Genomic DNA, 24,569 nt, shown 5'->3' on the forward strand with positions numbered 1-24,569 from the left:
AGACCTCACTTTATGGTACATATCAAGAAATTCAGCCCGGCCAGTGGTGACAGTATAGATAGGGCATTAACCCAGAATGCTGAGGTCCCAGGTTCAAAACCCTAAAGTCGCAGCTTGAGTATGGGTTTACCAGCTTGAGCATGGGGTCAACAGCTTGCACAAAGGATCGTCAACATGATCCCAAGGTCGCTGACTTGAAGCCTAAGGTTGCTGGTTTGAGCTCACAGTCGATGGCTTGAGCAAGCAGTCACTGACTGGACTTGAGCCCTGCCCAAACTCCATCCAGGCACATACAAGAAGCAATCAATAAATAACTAAAGTGAAGCAACTATAAGTTGATACTTCTTACTCTCTCTCCTGCCTCTCTGTCTTTATGTCTCTATCTTTCTCTCTCAAAATCATTTTTAAAAAATTCAACATTTTCTCGTGTCATGATTTTTCTCTGCTTCTTGGGAGCACTTCCAGCATCACTAGTGGCACTTTGTGTGGGTTCCATGGTGTTACTCAAAGTTTACAGTATTGCACTAAACACAATGAAAAATATGCAAGAACTGTGAGGAGTCACTTTTTACAGTGATACACAATTTACTAGAGAGACAGCCTGTCACAGGGAGATGGTTAGCCTCACCTGTTGTTTTAAATGGAAACTTACAACACTTGACCTCACTGTAGTAGCAACAGGTAGTGATGATGAAATTATTACAGAATATAGGATGTACTGCATTAATTTAATACTTCATCTTTAGATTTGTTTACTTTTTGTTTATTTGTGGGAGGTTTTTTTACAGAGACAGAGAGAGAGTCAGAGAGAGGGATAGATAGGGACAGACAGAAACGGAGAGAGATGAGAAGCATCAATCATCAGTTTATCGTTGCAACACCTTAGTTGTTCATTGATTGCTTTCTCATATGTGCCTTGACCGTGGGCCTTCAGCAGACCGAGTAACCCCTTGCTCGAGCCAGCGACCTTGGGTCCAAGCTGGTGAGCTTTGCTCAAACCAGATGAGCCCCCGCTCAAGCTGGCGACCTTGGGGTCTCAAACCTGGGTCCTCTGCATCCCAGTCTGACTATCCACTGCGCCACCGCCTGGTCAGGCTAGATTTGTTTATTTTTCTCTTGACTGTGAATGGCAATATGTATGGTCTATAAGTGTGTGTGTAAGTTTTGATAAATTTTAATTTTTTATAATAGATTTGTATATATTTTATGGTAGTAAATGTTAAAATAGACTAATATCTACATATGTTTTATGACTTACCTAACTTTATCTCCATTTTTTTTTATATTGCTAGACTATGCAGTTCACCTGTAAGTTTTTATAAATTATTGCGAATGTCCGAAATTTTTCCAATATATTTATAGAAAACAATCCTTGTGTAAATAGACTTGCACAATTCAAACCAATGTTGTTCAAGGGTTAACTGTATATGGAACTAACTTTAGGTTCTGTGAAAAAAAATCAAACAAAATGTGTTCTAGAAGAAAACACAATGACAGAAAGCAGAGATTACCTGGGGCCTGGACCCTGGGCCGGGGAAGGGGCTGCCTGCAGAGGGGACGAGGGGACTTTCTGGGTGATGGAAATGTCCGTATTTTCATTGCGATGGTGGTTATATGAATGGATTCAACTGCCTAAGCTTAGCGTACCTATACTTAAAATTGGTACATTTTTATACCTTAATAAAGCAGGGGAAGTTTTGTAGTGCTTAATAAAATGCCAATCGATAAGACATTATTAACATAAAGTTTAGTTGCTAAGCTATATTTCAATGGGCCACCAGCAAAAGGACTTTAAAGGAAATTCCCAAGAGCCCATAATCAGGGAAAAAAGATTGTATTTTTCTCCACAGGGTTGGAGTGAGGCGGGGTGTCCCAGGGTGCGGTCCTCAGGGACCCCAGGGCATTGAGTCAGTAACTCAGGGCCAGCTGTGTTCTCATTACAACAGCTGGGTCCGGTGCATATCCTGGGTTTTACTGTTTGCTCAAAACCCCAAATATATTTTCCTGTTGCAAAATTTCATGTGGCTCCCTATTTTTGACTGAGAATCCTTTGCTGCTACAACACGTGAGATGTTTTCATGAAATACAAAGTGCCACTGAATGACGGCAGTGGTAAAACTAGGATACATCATGGGAGATTTTAATTTGCTGCTGATTATTTTCTGTTGAAATATACCCATTGTATTTTATCTCTTAGGAACTGTGGAGTTTATTATGGACTCCAAGCACAATTTCTACTTCATGGAGATGAACACAAGGCTGCAAGTGGAGCATCCTGTTACTGAGATGATCACAGGAACTGACTTGGTGGAGTGGCAGCTTAAGGTGGGAACGTTTTTCTATTAAGTATTAGTCTTGAGACGTTCCTTTCTGGCCTCTGAAAACATGTCATTTTGGATAAGGGTTCAATTCTTGCTGGTTGTGATGAGGACAGGAAAATGGGAGGTTAAAGGTGACATTACATTTGATGCTATGACATTACTGCCACTCTGTGGACACAGATTCCTGATCTGTTCATTGCCATCATTTCCCTTGGGCATGGGGCAGCCAGCAGGTGAGCTGCTGCCACTGAAGATGGCTTGTAACTGTAGTGTACCAAACACCAAAGCCTGTGCTGTCCGTAAGGCCACATCATTCTGGACCAGGCCATCATGAGATTTTTAGAGGCAGGACAGATGCCAGTCTGGATGAAATGAGCTCAGACACAGTTGGGAAGGAAGAGCCAGGGAGTGGCCTAGACCAGTAGAACGGTCCGTGTGCAAGCGCTGACTTACAAACCGTGGCTGGCTCATGACGGGGTAAGTGTGGCCGTTCACAGGACATTTGCGAAAAGTTATTAAAGCAGTTTTGGTATTATTATGACATATCTACTGGTTTGGCAAAAACTTAAGGCCACAACTGTTCCTTTATTATGGATAGTATGAGAAGCACTGGCCTAAACCAGAATTCCACAAAGCATATTATTTCAAATATTATTAATAATAGTTCAGTGTGTTTTTCTCTTTATTGAAAATAATGGATTGTCTCAGCCTTCCATTTTTAAATATAAAAAAAAATTAAGTCATATGAATAGTCTTGATTTCTGTGGGATTCTTGGTTCTTTATGTATGCTGAATTTAAAATTTTTTTATGTTGTGATGCTAAACTCTTGGTTATTTTGATAATTTTGTCTTTTCAGAACTTCTGTGGACAATAATATGATGTTCCTTTTGCTATTTCCTTGGGGATGATTGGTGGTTTTAATTGGGCCGAAAGATTCTCCTGGGCCCCTGTGGCCTCGGGAGCTAATGAAAACCAGGCACATCAGAAAAGCTGCAGTGGATGTAGAAACTTCTGGAAAGAGTGCTTATATTTCCAGAATTCGAGGAAAAGGAGGATTTTATTTTCTGAAGCAGGAACCCAGGAGAGTTCAGAATTGTGAAATCATGAAGGATAAAAGGTTTCTAAGGAATGTGGCTGCGGAATCTGTGGTTTGAAACACCATGCCATAAAGGCGTTCGGTTCAGCCAGTTTTCCTTTTATTCCTAACTGCTGCGGTTCCTTATTTTTCTTATTTACACATTTAAAGAGATGAAACCTTTGCTTCTGTTTTATGCTTACTGGTTAGTTCGCTGTGATGCTGAGTTACTTAGAGTTTTTTTCCCTGAGTCTTTTGCTTTCTCAGGTAGTTATTTTATTATCTTGGAAGAAAACTTAAGGGGAGCGTGTGACAGCAAGTCCTCCAATAGCCTTTCCAGATTATCGTAGTTGGAGAGAAAGATATGTTGTATTTACATAATGGCCAAAATAGTAATAATTATAGTGATGATGCCTGACCAGGTGGTGGCGCAGTGGATAGAGCGTCGGACTGGGATGTGGAGGACCCGGTTCAAAACCCCAAAGTCGCCGGCTTGAGCGCAGGCTCACCAGCTTGAGCGCAGGGGCGCTGGCTTGAGCATGGGATCATAGACATGACCATGGTCACTGGCTTGAAGCCCAAGGTTGCTGGCTCGAGCCCAAGATCACTGGCTGCAAGGGGTTACTCACTCTGCTGTAGCCCCCTGGTCAAGGCACATATGAGAAAGCAATCAATGAACAACTAAGAGACTAAGGAGCTGCAACAAAGGATTGATACTTCTCATCTGTCTCCCTTCCTGTCTGTCCCTATCTGTCCCTCTCTTTTTCTCTCTCTCTCTGTCTCTGTCACAAAAATAATAATAATAATTATAAATAATGATAAAAATGATCACTCTGTTTATAATCTGATGCCATGCAGTATAGATAAACATAATAAAATTGAGAAACCATTATGTTCCCCTTTCTGTTTGCTCTATCACTCGTTTGCTGATTAAAATTACAAAGTCTAATATCATACTTTACTCATAGCTGTGAATATAATCCTAATCACCAGCTAATTTACTGAGACTATAGTGGCAGAAGAAATCTTTGCTTCAATTGTATTAAGGAAAACACTGATTTTTATAACTTAGCAGTTTACCTTTCTCTAGTTTTAAACTCTAGAAGTCCATTGTAATTAATACTTTATTTTCAAGTTGCACCTGGTTCTAAATCTCTTTTTGCTTTTGCTCAACACTTGAGGGGGGGTGAATAAAATAATTTTTATTTGACTTTATTGTAAAGTCCAGATATACATTTTACATATACATTTTACGTATACATTTTACGTAAAAAGGGCAAGACCACCAACTCACTAGTCTCAGAGCTGCTTTACGGTGGGTTTTTCTTTTCTTTTCTTTTTTTTTTCTGAAGCTGGAAACGGGGAGAGACAGACTCCCACATGCGCCCGACCGGGATCCACCTGGCACGCCCACCAGGGGGCGACGCTCTGCCCACCAAGGGGCGATGCTCTGCCCCTCTGGGGCGTCGCTCTGTCGTGACCAGAGCCACTCTAGCGCCTGGGGCAGAGACCAAGGAGCCATCCCCAGCGCCTGGGCCATCTTTGCTCCAATGGAGCCTCGGCTGCGGGAGGGGAAGAGAGAGACAGAGAGGAAGGAGGGGGGGAGGGGTGGAGAAGCAGATGGGCGCTTCTCCTGTGTGCCCTGGCCGGGAATCAACCTGGGACCCCTGCACGCCAGGCCGACGCTCTACCACTGAGCCAACCGGCCAGGGCCGGGTTTTTCTAAGAAATACACTCTGTTGTTCTATTACCAGATTGCAGCAGGAGAGAAGATTCCTTTGAGCCAGGAAGAAATAACTCTGCAGGGCCACGCATTTGAGGCTCGAATCTATGCGGAAGACCCGTACAGCGACTTCATGCCAGGGGCTGGGCCGCTGGTGCATCTCTCCACCCCGCCCGCAGACCTCTCCACCAGGATTGAGACTGGGGTACGGCAAGGTAAACTGAAATAAAACAAAAGCCTTCTTGAATTTTTAGAGCATTTATTGTTTTCGAACAGAATCTTTTCCCTGTGTTTTGCAGAATGTAGTATGTTTTAAAATAGAGGTTATGATTGATTTCTCAGTAATTTTTCTTTTTCCTTCTGGAATAGTTATTTTTAAAGAATGACTAGTAATGCCTGACCTGTGGTGGTGCAGTGGATAAAGCGTCAACCTGGAATGCTGAGGTCGCCTGTTTAAAACCCTGCACTTGACTGCTCAAGGCACATATGGGAGTTGATGTTTCCTGCTCCTTCCCCCCTTATCTCTCTTTCTCTCTCTCTCTTTCCCCTCTAAAATGAATAAATAAATGAAAATAATTTTTTAAAAAAGAATGACTAGTAATTTTAATCAATAAGCTCTTTTTTTGAAATGTAGCAGTACTTGGTCAAACCCAAGCAACAAATGTTTTGTGTGTATTATTTTGTATTTTTACTCTGCCTGATTTTTAAAATGATTTAAGGTGACTGCTAATTCACTAAGCTTAAGGCACTCTGCCTTCAAGTCAAGCTGGAGAATTAGTATATAAATTAGTGCAAGCTAACAATGCTAAAAGAAATTTAAAAGCAAAGAAATAACAGCGTAAGAGTTGTCACATATGATTAGTTCAGTATGTGATTAGTAACAATGGTCATAACTAACAATTATTTAGCTCTTTTATGCAGGTGCTATTATAGGGATTTTTCTATATAGGCTCCTTTAACCACGAGAACTACCCTTTGAGAAGGAATTGTTATTGCCCCCATTTTCTAGATGAGGAAACCAGGGCACAGAGAAGTTAACTGACTTGCCCAAGATCACCTTTGCAGCCAAGATTCAGACCCAGGCAGTCTGGCTCCTGAGTCCACCTTAACTTGAGTTGTGGAGAAGTTATAGCAAATCTCAGGACTAGGAGATAATGTTAAGACACTTTGTTGTTTTTTTTTTGTATTTTTCCAAAGTTAGAAGCGGGGAGGCAGACAGACTCCCGCATGCGCCCTACCAGGATCCACCCGGCATGCCCACCAGGAAGCGATGCTCTGCCCATCTGGGGCATTGCTCCATTCTAGCATTTGAGGTGGAAGCTATAGAGCCATCCTCAGTGCCCGGGCCATCTTTGCTCCAATGGAGCCTCAGCTGCGGGAGGGGAAGAGAGAGACAAAGAGGAAGGAGAGGGGAGGGGTGGAGAAGCAGACAGGCACTTCTCTTGTGTGCCCTGGCTGGAACCGAACCCAGGACTTCCATACGCCAGACCAACGCTCTACCACTGAGCCAATCGGCCAGGGCCAAATGATAGACATTTTTTAAAGAGGAAGTCTAGAGTGGATTTGAATAGGCATATTGACAACATAAAGAAAAGTAGAGAAAAGAGAAGTTAACTAAAGATATGTTTGAAGAACTATAAGAAAGTGCGTGGCTGGGAAGTGGTTTAGGACGGTAAGTAATTGGAGATGTGGCTGGACACATAAATTGAGAGCAGATCATATAGGGTCCTGAAAACCAAAATGAGGACTTAGGGCTTCTTGATGACAAACTGGGAACATTTTGATAGCTCTTGGCTAAGCCACAGTGAGATTTGGTAGTAAAATTTTTAACTTAACAGCAGAACATCTTGGAAAGAAAAGAAGTCCCTGGCAACAGGAAAGAAAACACCTGTGAGACAAGCAAAGCTTGCAGTCTGAGCTACTCGAGGTGCTCGAAGGATAGCAGGTGCAGTTCTGAGAAGGACTCCCAGGCTCACATCTTTTTTTTTTTTCTTTCTTTTTTTTTTTTTTCACAGAGGCAGAGAGAGAGTCAGAGAGAGGGATAGATAGGGACAGACAGGAACGGAGAGAGATGAGAAACATCAATCATCAGTTTTTCATTGCGACACCTTAGTTGTTCATTGATTGCTTTCTCAAATGTGCCTTGACTGCAGGCCTTCAGCAGAACGAGTAACCCCTTGCTCGAGCCAGCGACCTTGGGTTCAAGCTGGTGAGCTTTTTGCTCAAGCCAGATGAGCCCGCGCTCAAGCTGGTAACCACCGGGTCTTGAACCTGGGTCCTTCCACATCCCAGTCCGACGCTCTATCCACTGCGCCACCACCTGCTCGGGCCAGGCTCACATCTTGACACTGGGAAGGATAATCTAGTCCAGGAAACTTCTCTCAACATTTCTCTTCTGGTTTTCCTGAGCCCCTTGTGCAATCCTCAGTCATTGCCCTGATTATATTATCTATGGTAGTCTATTCCTTGTCTAGGTTCCCCATCAGATTGTAAGATTCTTTTCTTTTTAAAGGTTTTATGTATTGATTTGAGAGAGAGAGAGAGAGAGAGAGAGAGAGGGAGGGAGGGTGTCGGGGTGCAGGAAGTATCAACTCATAGTAATTGCTTCTCGTATGTGCCTTGACTGGGCAAGCCCAGGGTTTCAAATTGGCGACCTCAGTATTCCAGGTCAATGCCTTATCCACTGTACCACCACAGGTCAAGCAGATTGTAAGATTCTTTTTTTTATTGTATTTTTCTGAAGTGAGAAGCAGGGAGGCAGAGAGACAGACTCCCATGTGAACCCAACCAGGATCCACCCAGCAAGCCCACTACAGGGTGATGCGCTGTTATAGCTGGAGCCATTCTAGCACCTGAGGCAGAGACCATGGAGCTGTCCTCAGTGCCTGGGCCAACTTTGCTCGAATGGAGCCTTGGTTGTGGGAGGGAAAGAGAGAGATAACGAGAAAGGAAAGGGGAGGGGTGGAGAAGCAGATGGGTCCTTCTCCTGTGTGCCCTGGCTGAGAATCAAACCTGGGACTTCCACATACTGGGCTAATGCTCTACCACTGAGCCAACCAGCCAGGGCCCAGATTGTAAGATTCTTAAGGGAGGGACTGTCTTCCACGTTATATTTGCAGCCATATAGTTGTTCAAGCCTAGGTCTAGGTGTTCAATATGTGTTGGTGAGTGAGTGGGTAGTTGGGTGGATGATGGTTGGATGGATGGATGGATGGATGGATGGATGGATGAACAAGGGAATGTAATCCAACTCCTCATTTTATATATGAAGACCCTAGGTTTCAGAGGGGTTAGATGATCTGAAATTACAACAAGGTCCTAGAACAGTAGTTGTTGTACGATACTGCATCCTTTTGCCAGAACTGTTTTCTGACCGCGGATTCAGATTCTTGTTCTCTGTCATGGTAATGATAGCTGCTTTGTTCATCAGTCAGCCAGTACTTGGCACTTTATGGTCAATCCTTCCAATAGCTACAGGACAGAGGAATTATTGTCCTTATTTATCTGGTGAGTAAAATGTGGCGGAGGAAGGGAATGCTAAGGGCAGAAGTGACTGTGATAGGAGAGGTAGAGGGAGTTTGAGCCAGCTTCCAAGAAGAAGGTAGGATGTGTCATTGAGTCACTGCTTTGGGGCCTGGTGCTCTTGGATGGCCACACCCTCCTCAGACATTTGATGAGTTTTAAACTAGTGTGAGCTTCAGTTCCTCATAAATAAAATGGTGGTAAGAATCTCTGTCATGCAGTGGTTTGTGAGACTTGCATGCGAAGTGTAAAGTCCCAGAAGACTGTCTTTTTTTTTTTTTTTTAATTTTTGCTTCAGTTTTTATTTCCCCTCTGCCCTCCCACCCACCCTTGGTGATGGCTGTACCCATTTGAGCATTTCTGAGCACAAGACCATAAGTAAGTCTTAAAACAGGAGCAGAATTCTTGTCTAAACAGTAACAGAAGGGGATTAGCTGCAAGGATAGCATAACTGGTGTGCAGTAACGGAGGCTGTCCAGATCTTCTTGGTGGACAATGCATAGAAGACTTAGAATTATGGAACATCTTCCCCCCAACCACCCTTTTCCAGCATAGACCCCCAAAACCCCCACTCCCTCCCCCATTTATAGTGTTAACAAAAGCTTAATATTCCAGTTCTAAAGTGCAAATGACTTGGGTATGACTGCTGTTGCAACAAGTCTGAACAGAAAAAAAAAATGAAGTCCTCTGTCTATGCGATGTTTTCCAGAATATAAAAGATGAGTTCCATGACGATGGGGCCCTCACTGAGCTGGCAGGCCCCTCCATGGATCACCGGCACCAAAGCGCTGTCCAGATCGTTCTTGTACTGCGAGGGAAGGGGCTGGCCATTGCTCCCTGCTTGATAGCCAACCTGATCTGAGTCAAGTGTCACACGCAGTCCCAGTTTAGTCATTCCATCTTCCTTCAGAAGCTTCAGGTGGGGACAGAGAGCAAGACAAAAAGCCTTGGCAATGTGCTCAGCCAGTCGGCTACGATCTGCAGGGTCACTCAGGCAACTGTGCTGGTCATCATTTTCTAGGAAAAACACCTCTGTCCATCTGATGACCTTTCCATTTGCTTTATACTCTGATCCATGGAATATCTTCACACTTGTTATAGACTCCATGGACTTCCCATCTATAGGATTCATGACACCCTTGTTGACGTTCTTGTCATCGTCCACCCACTGGATATGGATTTGCTCCTGGGGATCCTCAGCGTCAGCCTTGCCACAGGTGATGATGAAGTCCTTCATCTCTCGCAGTGCCTGCCTCAAGGCATTCATGTTCTCCACAGTAATCTGGACCATAACACCATCTTCCACAATACTGGACTTGGCAAGATAGCCTGAAGAGGATTTCAGAGCGCCACTGAACACAAAGAAACTGGCACCGGTGACCTTTCTGGGCTGATTGTGAATACTGATGGCCTGAGTCTAATAGTTTTCATCATCATTCTGCACACACATGAGATGAGAATCTGCCTTCTCATTGAAGCAGGCCCCTCCTGCTAGGACATGCTCATTAGACTTGTTCATGGCTTTCATCATCTCATTGTATCTGTTACTGGGAATTTTGATGCTGGTTTTCCGAACTTCCATATCAGCCACCAAACCCTGAACTACTGGCAATGTGTACTGGTAATTTCTGAAGTCTGCAAGAAGATTCATGATGGTATGCCCCGTCTCACCAAACAATGGCTTCCGAAATCTGACGCTGAACAGTGGGCATGGATAAAGTCTATATTCAGCTCCAAGTCTCAACATTAGTCGGATGGGAAACACTTTAGCCCAAGGAGTTTCCCATTTCTGAATAAGAATCCCAAACAAGTAAGGTGGAGTTGGGAGTACAAGGTCTTGTAGTGACTGGTAAGTAGATGTCACATATAAGAACCCACCATGTTCTTTACTGCCAAGGAAACTTTGACTGAAGAAGGAATGTCCCAAGTTACCCACAACATTCCCTGCCAGAGCATCCCGATAAAGCTGCACAAAATGATTAAAGATATCCTTCGGCAAACACTTTTCATCTGGCAGACATTGCAGAAGAATGACTATCTCGGACTGACCCACCGCATGCATTCCCTTGGTTGTGAAACACCAGCACTTCCTGTTCACATGATTTACAATTTTAACCATTGACAACAAATTTGCATTTAAAACCAATACAGGTGGGTCAGGGCCACCATCCTCCAACTGCTGTATAAGTGAAATCTGTGATGGTTTCTCTTCACAGCATAGTCTCCTTTTACACCAGTGGAGATGAGAATGGGAGGAAGGCCATCTTCAGGAATAAGGTTCATTACTCCCAACAGGACTTCCAACCTGAGTTATTCTCCCCCGAGAACAGAGAAATATCAGTCTCTGCTGGTAGTGGACTGGTAGTTACTGGCTTGACTGGGTCATGTGATACAGCCAAGGTTCCGGCAGAGGAAGTTCCATTCATTGTTAATTTGGCTGCATCAGCAACTTCTCCATTAGGCAAGATCCCATCATCAAACCAAACTCGTCTCTGCTCTCTGGGCTGAGCCACTTCTGCTCCAGGGTGCTTTAAAACTCCCACAGGTACCATCACAGTGGGAGGTGGAGAGCTCAGGGCTCCTGAGGACTGAGCTTGCTGCAAGGGAGGGATAGTAGAACAGTATTCAGCAGGATTGTTAGGGTTAGGGCTCTGGCTTGAGGCACTCATCATATTCTCCCAGGCTTGAGCATTCATTAGCACTGAGTGGCAGATTACACACACTCTAGCTTCCTTTCTATCCATATATAACAGTTTACATTTCAGGCTACAGCAAGAAGCACAGAAAACCTTCCCACATGCTCTGCAATGATGCCTCCTTTTGGTGAATGTAAATCTGGCTTCACATTTCATGCAATTTGGAGCCTGAGAATCTGGTACTCATACCGGAGCCACCTCACCCACAGTGGTAAATGGCTTTCTGGCAGAAATTCCAAACTGACCAGCTCTGAGATCATTATCTGGGCTATCTGGAGCTAATAAAAGGCACGGTCTACTAGATATCCCAGACTCATAATTTTCTAAATGTTCCCCATTTGTATCAGCAATAGAAATGTTTCCCAAAGAGGCGTTGCATACATTGGTTGCTGAGTTTTCCCCTATTTTTGTTTTCCCAAGAACATCATTTTTGTTTTTAATATTATTTCTATTGTTTGCAAGAAGGTCATTTTGTAAATGGTCTGATAATGGCTTTGGAATCTGAAGTTTAAGATTAGAAGGTTGCTTGGGTCTTGCACCACCAAAAGGAACACTGATGGATTGCAGATTTGCTACTGTCTTGGGTGAAGATTGCCCAAGCACTGATGGAACTTGGCTAGAGAAATTGTGTAAATAATTTTTCTTCATTAGGTCACCGGTGCTGTTTAAAAGTAGTCCACTCCCTTCTGTGACTTCATTTCCTCTCTGTTCATAAATATTTGAATAGCATTCTGACTTGCTCTCCTCTATTTCCTTTTCTTCTGTTACTGAATCTTCTTTGAAGGGTAAAGCCTTTGGGACAAAACAAACAACTGGGCTCTGCATTCCATAGGAATCACAACAATTAGATGAAGTATCTGCTGCTGGTGTATCCAAAACATTAGATGAGGTATCTGCTGCTGGCATATCCATAACAGTGGAGAAATCACATCCTTCACTTTCATTCATGAAAGTTCCGTTTAAATCTAGGCCTGCTTCTCCTTCACTATCATTGTAAGTATCTTCAGGCTGATTCCTCTGCAGAATCTTCTCTTTTTCTTTATTTACTTGGCTGTCATTCAACTCATTTAGTTTAGTCAATTTCTAATTAGTCATCTCCTGAGATTCAGAGAAATGCTCTGTCATATTAAGTATTTCTGTAGTGCCAAGAATTTCTTCATGCTCACAGTCTTCGTCTTCATCAGGCCTAACTTCACTGGGCACAAGGCAGTCTGAAAACTGTTCGCAGTTTTCATCCTTTCCAGATGCATTACCTATGTCTGGTTTGCGAAGCAAAGGTAAACTAGACGGGATGGATTTTTTCAGTTGTTATCTTCTCTGCTGGCTCTTTTTTCATCAAAATCTCCTCACTCAAATGGGAAAAGGAGTTTAGACTCCCTAGATCTGTCCTAGAAGAGCTGGTTTTGTCAGTGAGAAACTCATCTGGTATACAGTTCTCTTGGTTTTTAACAGCAGAACCTTCATCTGTTCCCTTGGATGAGCTTACTGAATTGATTGTTAAACTTGGAATCACAGACATGGAGTCTCTACCTATATTTTCATCATTCTTTAATTGTGAAGGAGAACAGACACTGGCTAGATTATCAGATGAAGTAGTATATATATGTTTAACAGAATCCCCCTCTGTATTTGGTCTATTCAACAGATCCATTTGTTTCTCTGAGTTCATATCATTTTCAGCAGACCCGTTTATATTGAAACTAAATTGATCAGTTTGTCTGTTTTCATCATCCAGTGAACAACTAAAAGCATCCATGAGGGACTGACTATTATAATTATTACAATCCTGCAAATCACTTTGTAATGTCCTTTTATCACAGTTGTGCATGACAGCTACAACAAGAACATTCTTTTCATCTGGCAGACAGGCTAGGCTTCCACAGTTGTTTTCTCCCACTTCAACAGCGCTGCACTGATCATCTTGATTACAGTTTCTCTTAATTAACTGGTCTTCTGCAACAGCATTTTCATCAGTCCACATTGTGTTGATCTCTGGATTCACAGCACAGCCCTGCCCATTAGCACAATGGTCCTCTCCCTCTGTGGTCAGAGGCGTTGAACGAGCCAGGGAGAACACTCTCAGTGGTGGCTGTGACTCATTAGAAACTGCAGGTTCATTCACACTGGCCAATGCAGGGTTAAATGACAGTCAGTGAGAAGGGGGATCTAGAATCTTATTCCACTTTGTATCCAATGAAATAGGTGAAACTGTTTCATCTTCGTTTTGTTCAAATTCATCTAAAACCTTGTCCAGGTTGTAAGCTTCTGCTTGGAAGTAATTCTCCATCGGTGAGGAAACACCACTTATGAGACTTGTTTAAACCTTTTTCTCCTTACACATGTGATAAGAAACGGACCTCTCTGTGCTTACTCATGATGCTTGCTGCACTACCAGCCAGTCCTGCTGATTCAGTATGCTGTGTTTGATCCTCGAGCAGCGGCCGGTGTCGCCCGAGCATGGCCCGGGGGGTCGTCCCCGAGCCGACAGCCTCCTCCGGAGGACACCCGCGCAGCCCCAAGCGCCGCCATGAAGCCTCCCACTCCTGAAGGGGCTGTGGTCGCCGCTGCTGCTGAGGCCCAGCACCCGCCGAGCCGCCTCGAGCTCCTGGGCCGCCGAACCCTCGCGGATCCCTGACGAGCGCCGCTGAACCCGGCCGGGGTCTCAAGGCTGCGGCGGGACGACCGACGTGCCGCAGGCGGGGATCCTCAGCCAGACTGTCTTGTTTGTCATCTTTTATCCCCTTGGTTTTGACTATGAGTGGTTATTATGGTTTTCCAATTGCAGGAGATGAAGTGTCGGTGCACTATGACCCCATGATTGCGAAGCTGGTCGTGTGGGCAGCAGATCGCCAGGCAGCCTTGACCAAACTGAGGTACAGCCTTCGTCAGTACCATGTGAGTGACCTGGGCCATGTGGGTGACCCCGAGGCTCCCTGTGTCTCTGCAGCCAAGCATGTCTGTCATGATTAGTCAGCCTTTGTCCTTGTCAACGTACTGCAACCAACTACTCATATGTCACAAACAAAATAATTTTACTTGAGAGAATTTCCCATGGGTTTGAGGACTGCTTGATTTCAGCTAGAAAGGAAAGATTACAGGACTGAAACTCTTACTGTCAGTGTCACACTTCAATGACATCCGGTAGGAAATTCCTGTTCATCTTGTAGACAAGACCAGTTACACAAGTGTGGCCTACAGTCTGATATTATTTTCTCCAAAGGAAAATAATTATGTTCAGTTTTATCCATTTGATAGTTTGTTGCTTTTCTGTAGCACATTAATTTTCTTGCTGCAAGTAAGTCCCATACCAGCTGATTTAGCTTCATAGAAGGATTTCTTATTAACCCATGATGTTCTAATTGTTATATGTCATCACTTTGATGAAACCTTTGATCTCTCTGGCTGCAGCCACACTGGCCTCCACACGCAGCATGGAGCCGTGTGCTCCTGTTTTCTCTTCCAGAATGTTCTTCCCCCACAGGATCCCGGGACTCCCTCCCACCGCCCTCAGCACTGCTCACCCCCTCAGAGCCCTTTTAAGGCTGCTCCATTTAAAATAGGACCCTGTGCTGTTCCCTGTCCCCTCAGCCAGCCTTCTTCTTCTTCATGTAACCTGACATTATAGTAGAATTTTATTTATAGATGCTGTTAATGATCTGTTCCTAGAATGTAAGCTCTGTGAGAACAAACCTTCGTGTGTTCTGTTCTTCACTGTGTCCCCAGCATCTCGATCTGGGCCTAGCTCCTACAAGGTGCTCAGGATATGGTGAATGAATGAGCGAACGAACAAATAAACTCAAGGCTCAGCCAGCTGGTTTTACTTTTGATTCCATTTATTGGGTTAAGTTTTATATCTTTTAATTTTTATATCAGTTATATGTGTGAAATTTGGCTTTACTGTTGGAAGGAAACTCTTTTGAAGGTCATATAATCCCATCCCCTCCCAAGTATAATAATCCTGTCCTCTGTGTGTGAGTGTTCTGAGTGGCATGTCTTCAATATCTTGCAAATAAATGTCATTTAAGTTTCTTAACATTTATCACTTTCCTCCCCTGATTCCATTAAATGTATTCTTCACACTACCTATACTAACACCATTTCCTGTGGCCACTTTATCATAGTAAAATGTAGTTTTAAGTGTTAAGTCCAGATCTATAGTGATGGTGAACTGGGGTGTTTTTGTTTGTTTTGTTTGAGAGGAGAAGAGGTAGAGAGACATGCAACCCAACTAGGATCCACCTGACAGCCCCTTTCTGGGACCATGCTCTCAACTGAGCTATTTTTAGCACCTGAGGTAGAGGCTGCACAGAACCATCCTCAGCACCCAGGGCCAATGCACTCAAACCAGTAGAGCCATGGCTGCAGGAGGGGAACAGAATGAGAGAGAAGGAGGAAGAGGAGGGGTGGAGAACCAGATAGTCGCTTCTCCTATGTGCCCTGACTGGGACTTGAACTCTGGATATCCACATGCCCAGCTGACACTTGACCACTGAGCCAACTGGCCAGGGCCGAAGTGCAGTTTTTTTGTTTTGTTTTGTTTTCCTGAGAGTGGTCCATAGTATAAAATACTTAGCAAAAGGAGCAGAAGCCATACAAGTGTTTTTCTGAATATGTTGTTTGCCTCACTCACTGAGGATGTCGGCTTTATTCTCTTTCTTTCTAGATTGTTGGATTGTACACCAACATTGACTTCCTCCTCAGCCTGTCTGGCCACCCAGAGTTTGAAGCTGGCCACGTGCACACTGATTTCATCCCTCAGCACCGTGAAGAACTATTACCCAGTCGGAAGGCTGCCGCCAAAGAGTTTTTATGCCAGGCAGCTCTGGGTCTCATCCTCAAGGAGAAAGCTATGTCTGATGTTTTCAAAATTCAAACACAAGGTACGGAATGCATTTCTGTTTCCTGTGCTTGTCAGGATTTTCTGAATAAGTATTGAACATGCTTTTCTTTCTTTAGGCCACTCTTGCCTCCCTTTTTTTTCTGTTAGTGTTTGATGCCATCCTCTGCTAACATGGTTTTTAGGATGAAGTGGAGCTCTTTACATAGTCAGGATACACCCCATAAACACTTTTTAACCCTTTTTCTATAATTTAGTTACTTAGCAATGTAGAGATGGATCTCTTTTCAACCAGCACTCCAGGCCTTGCTGCAGCCCGTGCCGATCCCTTCTGACTTCTTTTATTCCCCACTCCTGCGGCCTACTTTGTTGTAGAGTCTGTACCTGCAGCAAGTTCCGGGTCCTAGAGACTAAAGGCAGGGCACTGGAGCCTCTCAGATTTCCCCTGTGTGACCTATGATTTACTGTTGGGTTGTTTCCTACTCTCTTTTCATTCTGTGATCAGATTTCTGACTAACTGGAGACCTAGGTCCTTGACGTGTCATAGACTCTGAGCCTGGGCACCCTGGGCAGATTTGCCCTGACTGCCATACTGGGTCGTCCTCCTTAAGTTGTTGCCCCACCTTCCAACACCTCCGGAAGCTGAGAATTCATGATGAAAGTTCATTCACTCAGTACAGTTCAGTCAGTTCTCCTTTAAAAAGTTTTTTCCCATAAATTGAGCAAAATTTGAGCTTTCCCAAACTTACTCCATAATGTTTACTTAAGCTAACTCTCTGACCTTTGGAGAAAATAAGGGGAAAAAGTTGAATCCATTTATTTCTTCATTACTGTTAGGATTATTATACTATTATAGGATCCTGTTATTAGGATCATTAATTTCTAGATTCATTCAAGACATTTATATTGAAAGCTTAAAATTACATCTGTAGGAAATTTGTGCTCTATCCTCATTTTGTGCTGTTGCATTAAATGAAATGCATCTAAATGTGCCCCATATGGTATTCCTAAGCTTGGATTTAGTGTTTTTAGAATAAAGTCCTCTTATCTTCCTTTTTTTAAAAATTTATAGCCAACACAGATATGAACTTCAAAATAAATTGCTTCAGTTTAGCTATGCCATAGCTTCTGGATATTGTCCAACAGAGGATGTACACTCAAAAACTTCTAGGCTAGACCGGTAAGACAAATGAAATAAAAATAGTGAGTGGGGCCCTGGCCTGTTGGCTCAGCGGTGGAGTGTCGGGCCTGGCGTTTGGAAGTCCCGGGTTCACTTCCTGGCCAGGGCACACAGGAGAGGCGCCCACCTGCTTCTGCACCCTTCCTCCTTTCCTTTCTCTCTCCTTTCCCCTCTCACAGCCAAGGCTCCATTGGAGCAAAGTTGGCCCAAGCACTGAGGATGGCTCCATGGCCTCTGCCTCAGGTACTAGAATGGCTGCGATTGCAGTGGAGCAACGCCCCAGATGGGCAGAGGATCGCCCCCTGGTGGACATGCCGGTGGATCCTGGATGGGTGCATGCGGGAGTCTGTCTGCCTCCCCCCCCCCCACCACCACTTCTTACTTAGGAAAAATACAAAAAAAAAAAAAATAGTGAGTGGTAGAGATTTTGGTAATCTGGAATGGATTAGCCCCATCACAAGGGATGACCACACCTGAGCAGTGGTAGCACAGTAGATAGAGCATTGACCCAGAATACTGAAGTACCTGGTTGGAAACCCCAAGGTCACCAGCTTAGGCGCGGATTCGTGGACTTGAGCGTGGGGTCACCAGCTTCAGTGTGAGATGATAGACATGACCCATGGTCTCTGGCTTAAGCCCAAAGGTCACTGACTTGAAGCCCAAGGTTGCTAGCTTGAAGCCCAACGTCACTGGCTTGAGCAAGGGGTCACTGGCTCAGCTGCAGCCCCCCGGTCAAAGGCACATATGAGAAAACAATAAACAACTGAGGAGTTGCAACTGCAAGTTGATGCTTTACATCTCTCTCCTCCCCACCTCTCTCTCTCTTAAAAAATAAAGGAGGAGATGACCATTGTGCAGCCTATATCACCAGAGGATGAGAGTTTAGGCTACAAATATTCTCATTTTTTAAAAGAAGCTACAATTTTTCATATGAAATTCCTGAGATATAAATCAAAATATCTAATTTAAATTTAAAGCAATGAGAAGAACAAAGAAAACATCTTTGGGCTGCCAGTGTAGGAGCTATGTTTTCTGTTTTCTTTTGTAAGTATAAATTTATTAGACTTAATGTTCATAAACTTGTGAATTTCTTTCCAGATCAATATTCTCCTTTCGCATTCAGCAATGGAAGAAGACTGAATATCTCTTACACCAGAAACATGACTCTCAAGGATGGTGAAAACAGTACGTAATGTTTTATTAGAAGAGAAATATGCTCTATAGAAATATATTACTTTTACCTGAAAAAATGAATTCAGCCTGGCCCAATCAGTCTATTACATTTTTAAAAGACCTCTGGACTAAACATTGGAAGGAGATGTGGCTCTGGCTGGTGGAGTTAATGATTTTTATTTATTTTTACTACACTTTTTCTGTATTTTGTAAATAGTCTTAAAACATGTCATAGCAGAATGACGGAAATGGAATTTGCCAGAATATAGTAAAGTTACCACTGGGTGATGGGATGTGAGGCGATTTTTCTCCATCTTTCTTTGTACTTTCTTTGCTTTGTAATTTTTCTTCAGTGGTAATATATTACATTTATTTATTTATTTATTTATTTATTTATTTTACCCTCATTCCCGTCCCGAGAATGTATTTCCTCTTAATCAGAAAAACAATATCCAAAACTACTCCCGGGAGGGAAGACTGCCCAGTGCTCAGGCAGTGTGTCAGGTGGAAATAGGTTACCAAGGAGCTCTAATTTATTAAGTGCCTCATCACATATAAATTTTTATCTTTACAATTAAGAAGGGGGAGTCACTGTTGTTCCCACGTGTGGGTGATGAAACAGAGGCACAGAATTTGCGATAATTCACTCAAGACTAGTAAGTGGCAGAGCCATGATTGACACCTAGTCTTTCTGACCCTGATTCCTGTACTATTTCTACCACTTTCCCATGGCAAATTGATTGCAAACTAATCTTAGTAGGCTCAGGGTGGGAGGTGATTTATACTAAGGTTAGGAGAGGCTGACACCTAAGCCAGAGGAGTTTATAAAGTTTTGGCTGGAACAGTGTACCTGAGGGACCAGAATTATATGAGAGCTGGTGGTTGTATCCTTTCTACTGTGGTACAGTTTGCATGGGAAGCCAGAGCGGACAGTCAGAGCTCGGAGGGCCAGGTAACGCAGAGGGTGGGTTGTCACTGAGCTGTGACAGCTCCATTATAAAAACGTGCCTGTCAGGTAGAACAGTCTTCCTGCCAGCTCATCACAACACCCTCCCCTTTACCTCGAATCTGTGTAGACACCCACTCACTTCTTACAGATTCTTTGTTCACACAAGTTGATTGGGTTATAGCTTTTCAGATACGTTTTCAGCCTGAGCCTAGATCGTCATCCCCGTTAAGTGCATGGAGTACTTGCAAAGAAAGTTTGCAGGCATCCCGTGTAGAGTAGCATTCTGCAAACGGTTAAGCTCTCCATTTTATGCTGGTATATTTATTCACTTCATCCTTAAAACAAAAAAGCAAACAAAAACAACAACCTCTAAAATGTATAGGCTGAAAATGCTGAATATTAGTATCAGCAGCAATACAATTTAGTGGCCTCTTCCATCTAAATGAAAAGAAAAATCACACGTGCGATTATAATTCAGATGAGCCAACTGTGTTATTTGGCATGATGTTCACTTTGGCACTGAGCAGTGTTTTGAATTACATTGTATTTCTTGGATTTTTTTTAATTAAAAAAATAAATATATAATTGAAAAGCCAACATAATTGCTGTTCACCACTTCCTTTTAGCAGTATTTTTCAATAGTAATCCAGGCCTGAATGTAACAGCTTTCAGAATTGTTATGCTAATCAGCCGTTACTATGGTTGAATGAGAGAGGACACTAAACAAAACGTCTGAGGGCCCAGAAGAATTTCTGAATCGAATGTAGAACTAATTTAGTGATCTCAGTGAGAATGGCCAAGTATATTAAATAATCCAGGCTTGAAAGATAGTCTCACTTTGCTACTAGTGGCCATGTTTCACAGAATCCTACCCTGCCCTGAGTAATAATAATAACAATATTAATAATAATAGCTAAGATTTATTGTTTGACACTGTTAAGTGCTTTCCATGAATTATTTCTTTTGCATTTTCAGAACAGGGTGATGAAATCAGTGTTATTATTAGTGTCAACTTTATAAAATTAACTTATAAAACTTTTATACAAGGCTTAAAGAGAATTATAATTTCCTTAAAATCACACCAAAAGTAATTGGTAGAGTTTGAACCCACACTTCAGGGTACATGTGCTTACCTACTATTGCATCATGCCAAATTTTCATACATTCTTAAGTAGTATATAGGAGGATAGATAAGATCTTTCTGTGGGGTCAAGAGAGAGCGAGGGGAGGGGGAACGAACTGAGTTACACTACAATATATAAAAGAATTTAGACTTTTTCTGGGGATGTCTTTACTATGGTTCTATTGGCATTCATGTCATTTAAATACTTTTCATGTTTTATAAATGGAAAGAAAACTGATTTGGGGTAATTGGATGCATTTTCTTTTAAAAGGGGCTAAAAATATTGACAGGATACAGAGTGGAGAAGTTCCATTCATTCATACATTCAGTACAATGTTTTTGAAAAAAGTAGATATTCTGAACAATATGGAGAAAAAAGATGTGGAACTTACCACTTGGCAAAAGAGAAATATGTGTGTTGGGAAGATGGTGGCGTACTGGTTCATAATGCAGTCCCTGGAGCTAGACAGCATGGGTTTGAATTCTGGCTCCCTTGTTGTCTGTGACTTTTGGGCACTCATGTACCTTATGTAAGCGTCAAGTGTCTTCAGCTGTACATGAGGTGGTCGTGGTAATTACTTCCTTGTGTTGTTGTGGATATTAAATGAAATGACACATGTAAGGCACTTAGCTCATTGTACGACATAAAGCAAGCAGTCAACAAATATTAGCTGCTATCATCATAATGATCATCATTATTGAACTATCCCCTTGCTACTATAGAAAGAACAAAGTAGAGATGCGTGTCACATATTAACTCAAAGTTGGTTTCAGAGCAGTATGTGTAATGATGTCCTATTTTTATAAAAGAAAAATATAAACTTGAATGTGTATTTTGAAAGATTCTCAAGATTTCACATGTTCAAATGTTTAATAGTACTTACAACTGGGTAATAGAGAGGATTTTCAGGTCTTGCGAACATTTTTATTTTTGCAATTTTTTTAAAACAACTGATAAAAAATCACTATCATAACACGGATGAGGGGAGAGTTATAATGGTGATTCTGTGCAGAAGTCTCTATGCAGAGCAGGGAGGGCACCATATGCACGAGGGGTGGTTTTCAGTCAGAGGGGCAGGAGCGAAGAGGCAGGCACAGTGAGGACAAAGCCGCATCTGGAGAATGTCAATGGCCCGTTTCCCCTTTGGTTTGACATAGGGCTACGTGGAAGAATAGTGGGAAATAAGACAGCTTGGTGCTCTCAGTACAGAGCAGAGCATTTCGAATGGCAGGGACAGGCTAGGAAGCATCTGGAATGGTTGAGACGGGAAGCAGAAAGTGTTGGGAGGCCATCTGTCCGAATCAGGACAGGGTGAGAGAAATGGAAAGGAAGAAGTGGGTAGGACAGGTATTCAAAGGGAAGAATTTGGCAGCTTTGTGGTGTCTACTGGAGGTAGAAAGCAAAGGAGAGGAAAAGGCAAGAACAACAGGCGTTAATCCTGGATGAGAAGAACAACATTGCCAGTCAGGGAGCTCACAGGGCAGGAGGGAAAGCAGCTGGAGGTAGCAGGTGATTTGTTGGACCCACTGTGTTCATTTTAAAGTGCCGATGGAGCATCTAGCCAGGAATAACTAATTTGAGTTTTGGAGAAGGAAGGTCTGGGCTGGAAACAGATTTGAGGTGGAAACATCAAAATGATGGTTGAAGTGTCAGAACCAGATGAAAAGACTCTGATCTGTACCCCACAAAATTTTGATTTCCATCTCCCAGGATACTCTTAACCAACTGAATAGTAATATAATAATAAAAACATATTGTATATTTTATATATATAATCTGTTACAGTTTATAAAGTACTTTCACATTGATGTAGTCATTGTTATACAGGTATCTCATATCCACTTAATAGATCAAATGGATCAGAAAATTAAGACTCAGATTTTTAAATGATTTTGTCAATATCACAAAAGTGATCATGCCACAGATAGCAGATTTGGGTCTTAAACTAAAAATTCTTTTTCCCAATTAATTACATTTCTACTACAACCCTGTAGCCTTTCTTATAGAGAGAAAAATATCTAAAATAACCTATAACCTTAAAAAGCTAAAACTCCACTTCTAAAAAAGAAAAGCTTGAAATCCACCTTTATCGAAACCTGCCTGATAAGTTCTTCTTACTTCTTCTTCTTCTTTTTTTTAAAAAAAATATATATATTGCTAGGGAGTTAATAGATGTTGATATCTCTAACAGCTAGTTATCTTTACGTTGAAAGTCAGATTTTTGGAATCTCCATTCCGGATAAATGGTCTTTTAATTGTGTTTACTTTCTTCCCTGAAGATGTAGCCATAGCTGTAACATATAACCATGACGGGTCCTACAGCATGCAGGTAAGCCTTCCTGCTTCTGTTCTACAGTTCACAGCTAAATTGGATCTCTCTCATACGGAGTATGGTCTTTTTACACTCTCCTGTTTCCCTTACGCCATTGCTGGTTACATCTATAGTTAGGATAATGTCATGTGCTTTTATTTCAGACCAATTTGAGGAAATTACTCCCCTATATAGTTTAATTGTTTATTCAGTTTGGCTGTGATTCACAACGTGGCAAAAAATAATAGCCTTGAATCAGATCCCTATCAAGTCCCAAAAGTGTGTGGATGTATTTGTTTTTGTTTTGATTTATTGATTTTTATAGAGAGGAGAGAGAAAGAGAGGAGAAGCAGGAAGCATCAACTCACAGTAGTTGCTTCCTGTATCTGCCTGACCAGTCAAGCCCAGGGTTTCTAACTGTCAACCTCAGCATTCCAGGTCGACGCTTTATCCACTGCGTCACCACAGGCCAGGCCATGTGGATGTATTTGTATCTAAAGGAGCAGTTCTCAAACTTTTTGGTCTCTGGTTCCCTGTACATTCTTACAAATTATTGGGACTCCTTGAAGAGCTTTTATTTGTTAGTTACATTCGTTCATGTTTACTGTTCAGAAAATTAAACTGCGAACATTTTTATTTTTTATAATTATATTTTTAAATATAAGTAACAAAATTTACCATTTTAACCATTTTTTAAATTATTGATATTTTTATTTATTCATTTTAGAGAAGAGAGACAGATATATATATATATATATATATATATATAGAGAGAGAGAGAGAGAGAGAGAGAGAGAGAGAGAGAGAGGGAGAGGGAGAGGGAGGAGGGGGGAGGAGCAGGAAGCATCAACTCCCATATGTGCCTTGACTGAGCAAGCCGACAGTTTTGAACTGACAACCTCAGCGTTTCAGGTTGACGCTTAATCCACTGCGCCACCACAGGTCAGGCCATTTTAACCATTTTTAAGTGTACAGTTCAGTAGCATTACATTCACATTGTTGTGCAGCCATCACCAGCATCTGTCGGTAGAACTGTTTTCCTCTTGCAAACTGAAATGCTGTGCCCATTAAACAGCAGCACACACTCCTTCCTTCCCTGGCTGCTGGCAGCCACCATTCCACTTTGTGCCTCTATGAGTTTGATGGCTAGGTGCATTATATTAATATAAGTGAAATCTTTCAGCAGTTGGCCTTTTATGACCAGCTTATTTCCCTTAGCATAGTGCCCTCACATGTTATATCATGTGTCCAACTTTCCTTCTCTCTCTTTTTTTTTTTTTTTTTTTGTATTTTTCTGAAGCTGGAAACGGGGAGAGAAAGTCAGACTCCCGCATGCGCCCGACCGGGATCCACCCGGCACGTCCACCAGGGGGCGATGCTCTGCCGCAACCAGAGCCACTCTAGCGCCTGGGACAGAGGCCAAGGAGCCATCCCCAGCACCTGGGCCATCTTTGCTCCAATGGAGCCTTGGCTGCGGGAGGGGAAGAGAGAGACAGAGAGGAAGGAGGGGGTGGGGGTAGAGAAGCAAATGGGCGCTTCTCCTATGTGCCCTGGCCAGGAATCAAACCCGGGTCCCCCCCACTCCAGGCCGACGATTTTCCTTCCTTTTTAAGGCTGACTAACTTTTTATTGAATGTATATACCACACTTTGTTTAT

The 24,569-nt window shown here is 42.6% G+C and overlaps 1 protein-coding gene and 1 pseudogene across 1 annotated transcript in view; one reads left to right on the forward strand and one right to left on the reverse strand.

Moving 5' to 3' along the window:
• The window catches only part of MCCC1 (methylcrotonyl-CoA carboxylase subunit 1), an 82,720-nt gene that overhangs the window by 49,612 nt on the left and 8,539 nt on the right, over window positions 1-24,569 (forward strand). Inside the window, exons 10-15 of the mRNA XM_066241384.1 lie at window positions 2,198-2,325; window positions 5,152-5,335; window positions 14,124-14,233; window positions 16,002-16,218; window positions 18,454-18,540; window positions 22,881-22,930. Of these exons, the coding sequence (XP_066097481.1) occupies window positions 2,198-2,325; window positions 5,152-5,335; window positions 14,124-14,233; window positions 16,002-16,218; window positions 18,454-18,540; window positions 22,881-22,930 (776 nt within the window). The remainder of the gene's footprint in view (window positions 1-2,197; window positions 2,326-5,151; window positions 5,336-14,123; window positions 14,234-16,001; window positions 16,219-18,453; window positions 18,541-22,880; window positions 22,931-24,569) is intronic.
• On the reverse strand, window positions 9,236-13,954 carry LOC136312057 (zinc finger FYVE domain-containing protein 9 pseudogene; annotated as a pseudogene).

The sequence above is a fragment of the Saccopteryx bilineata genome, chromosome 8, assembly GCF_036850765.1.
Source record: "Saccopteryx bilineata isolate mSacBil1 chromosome 8, mSacBil1_pri_phased_curated, whole genome shotgun sequence".
Taxonomy (NCBI): domain Eukaryota; kingdom Metazoa; phylum Chordata; class Mammalia; order Chiroptera; family Emballonuridae; genus Saccopteryx; species Saccopteryx bilineata.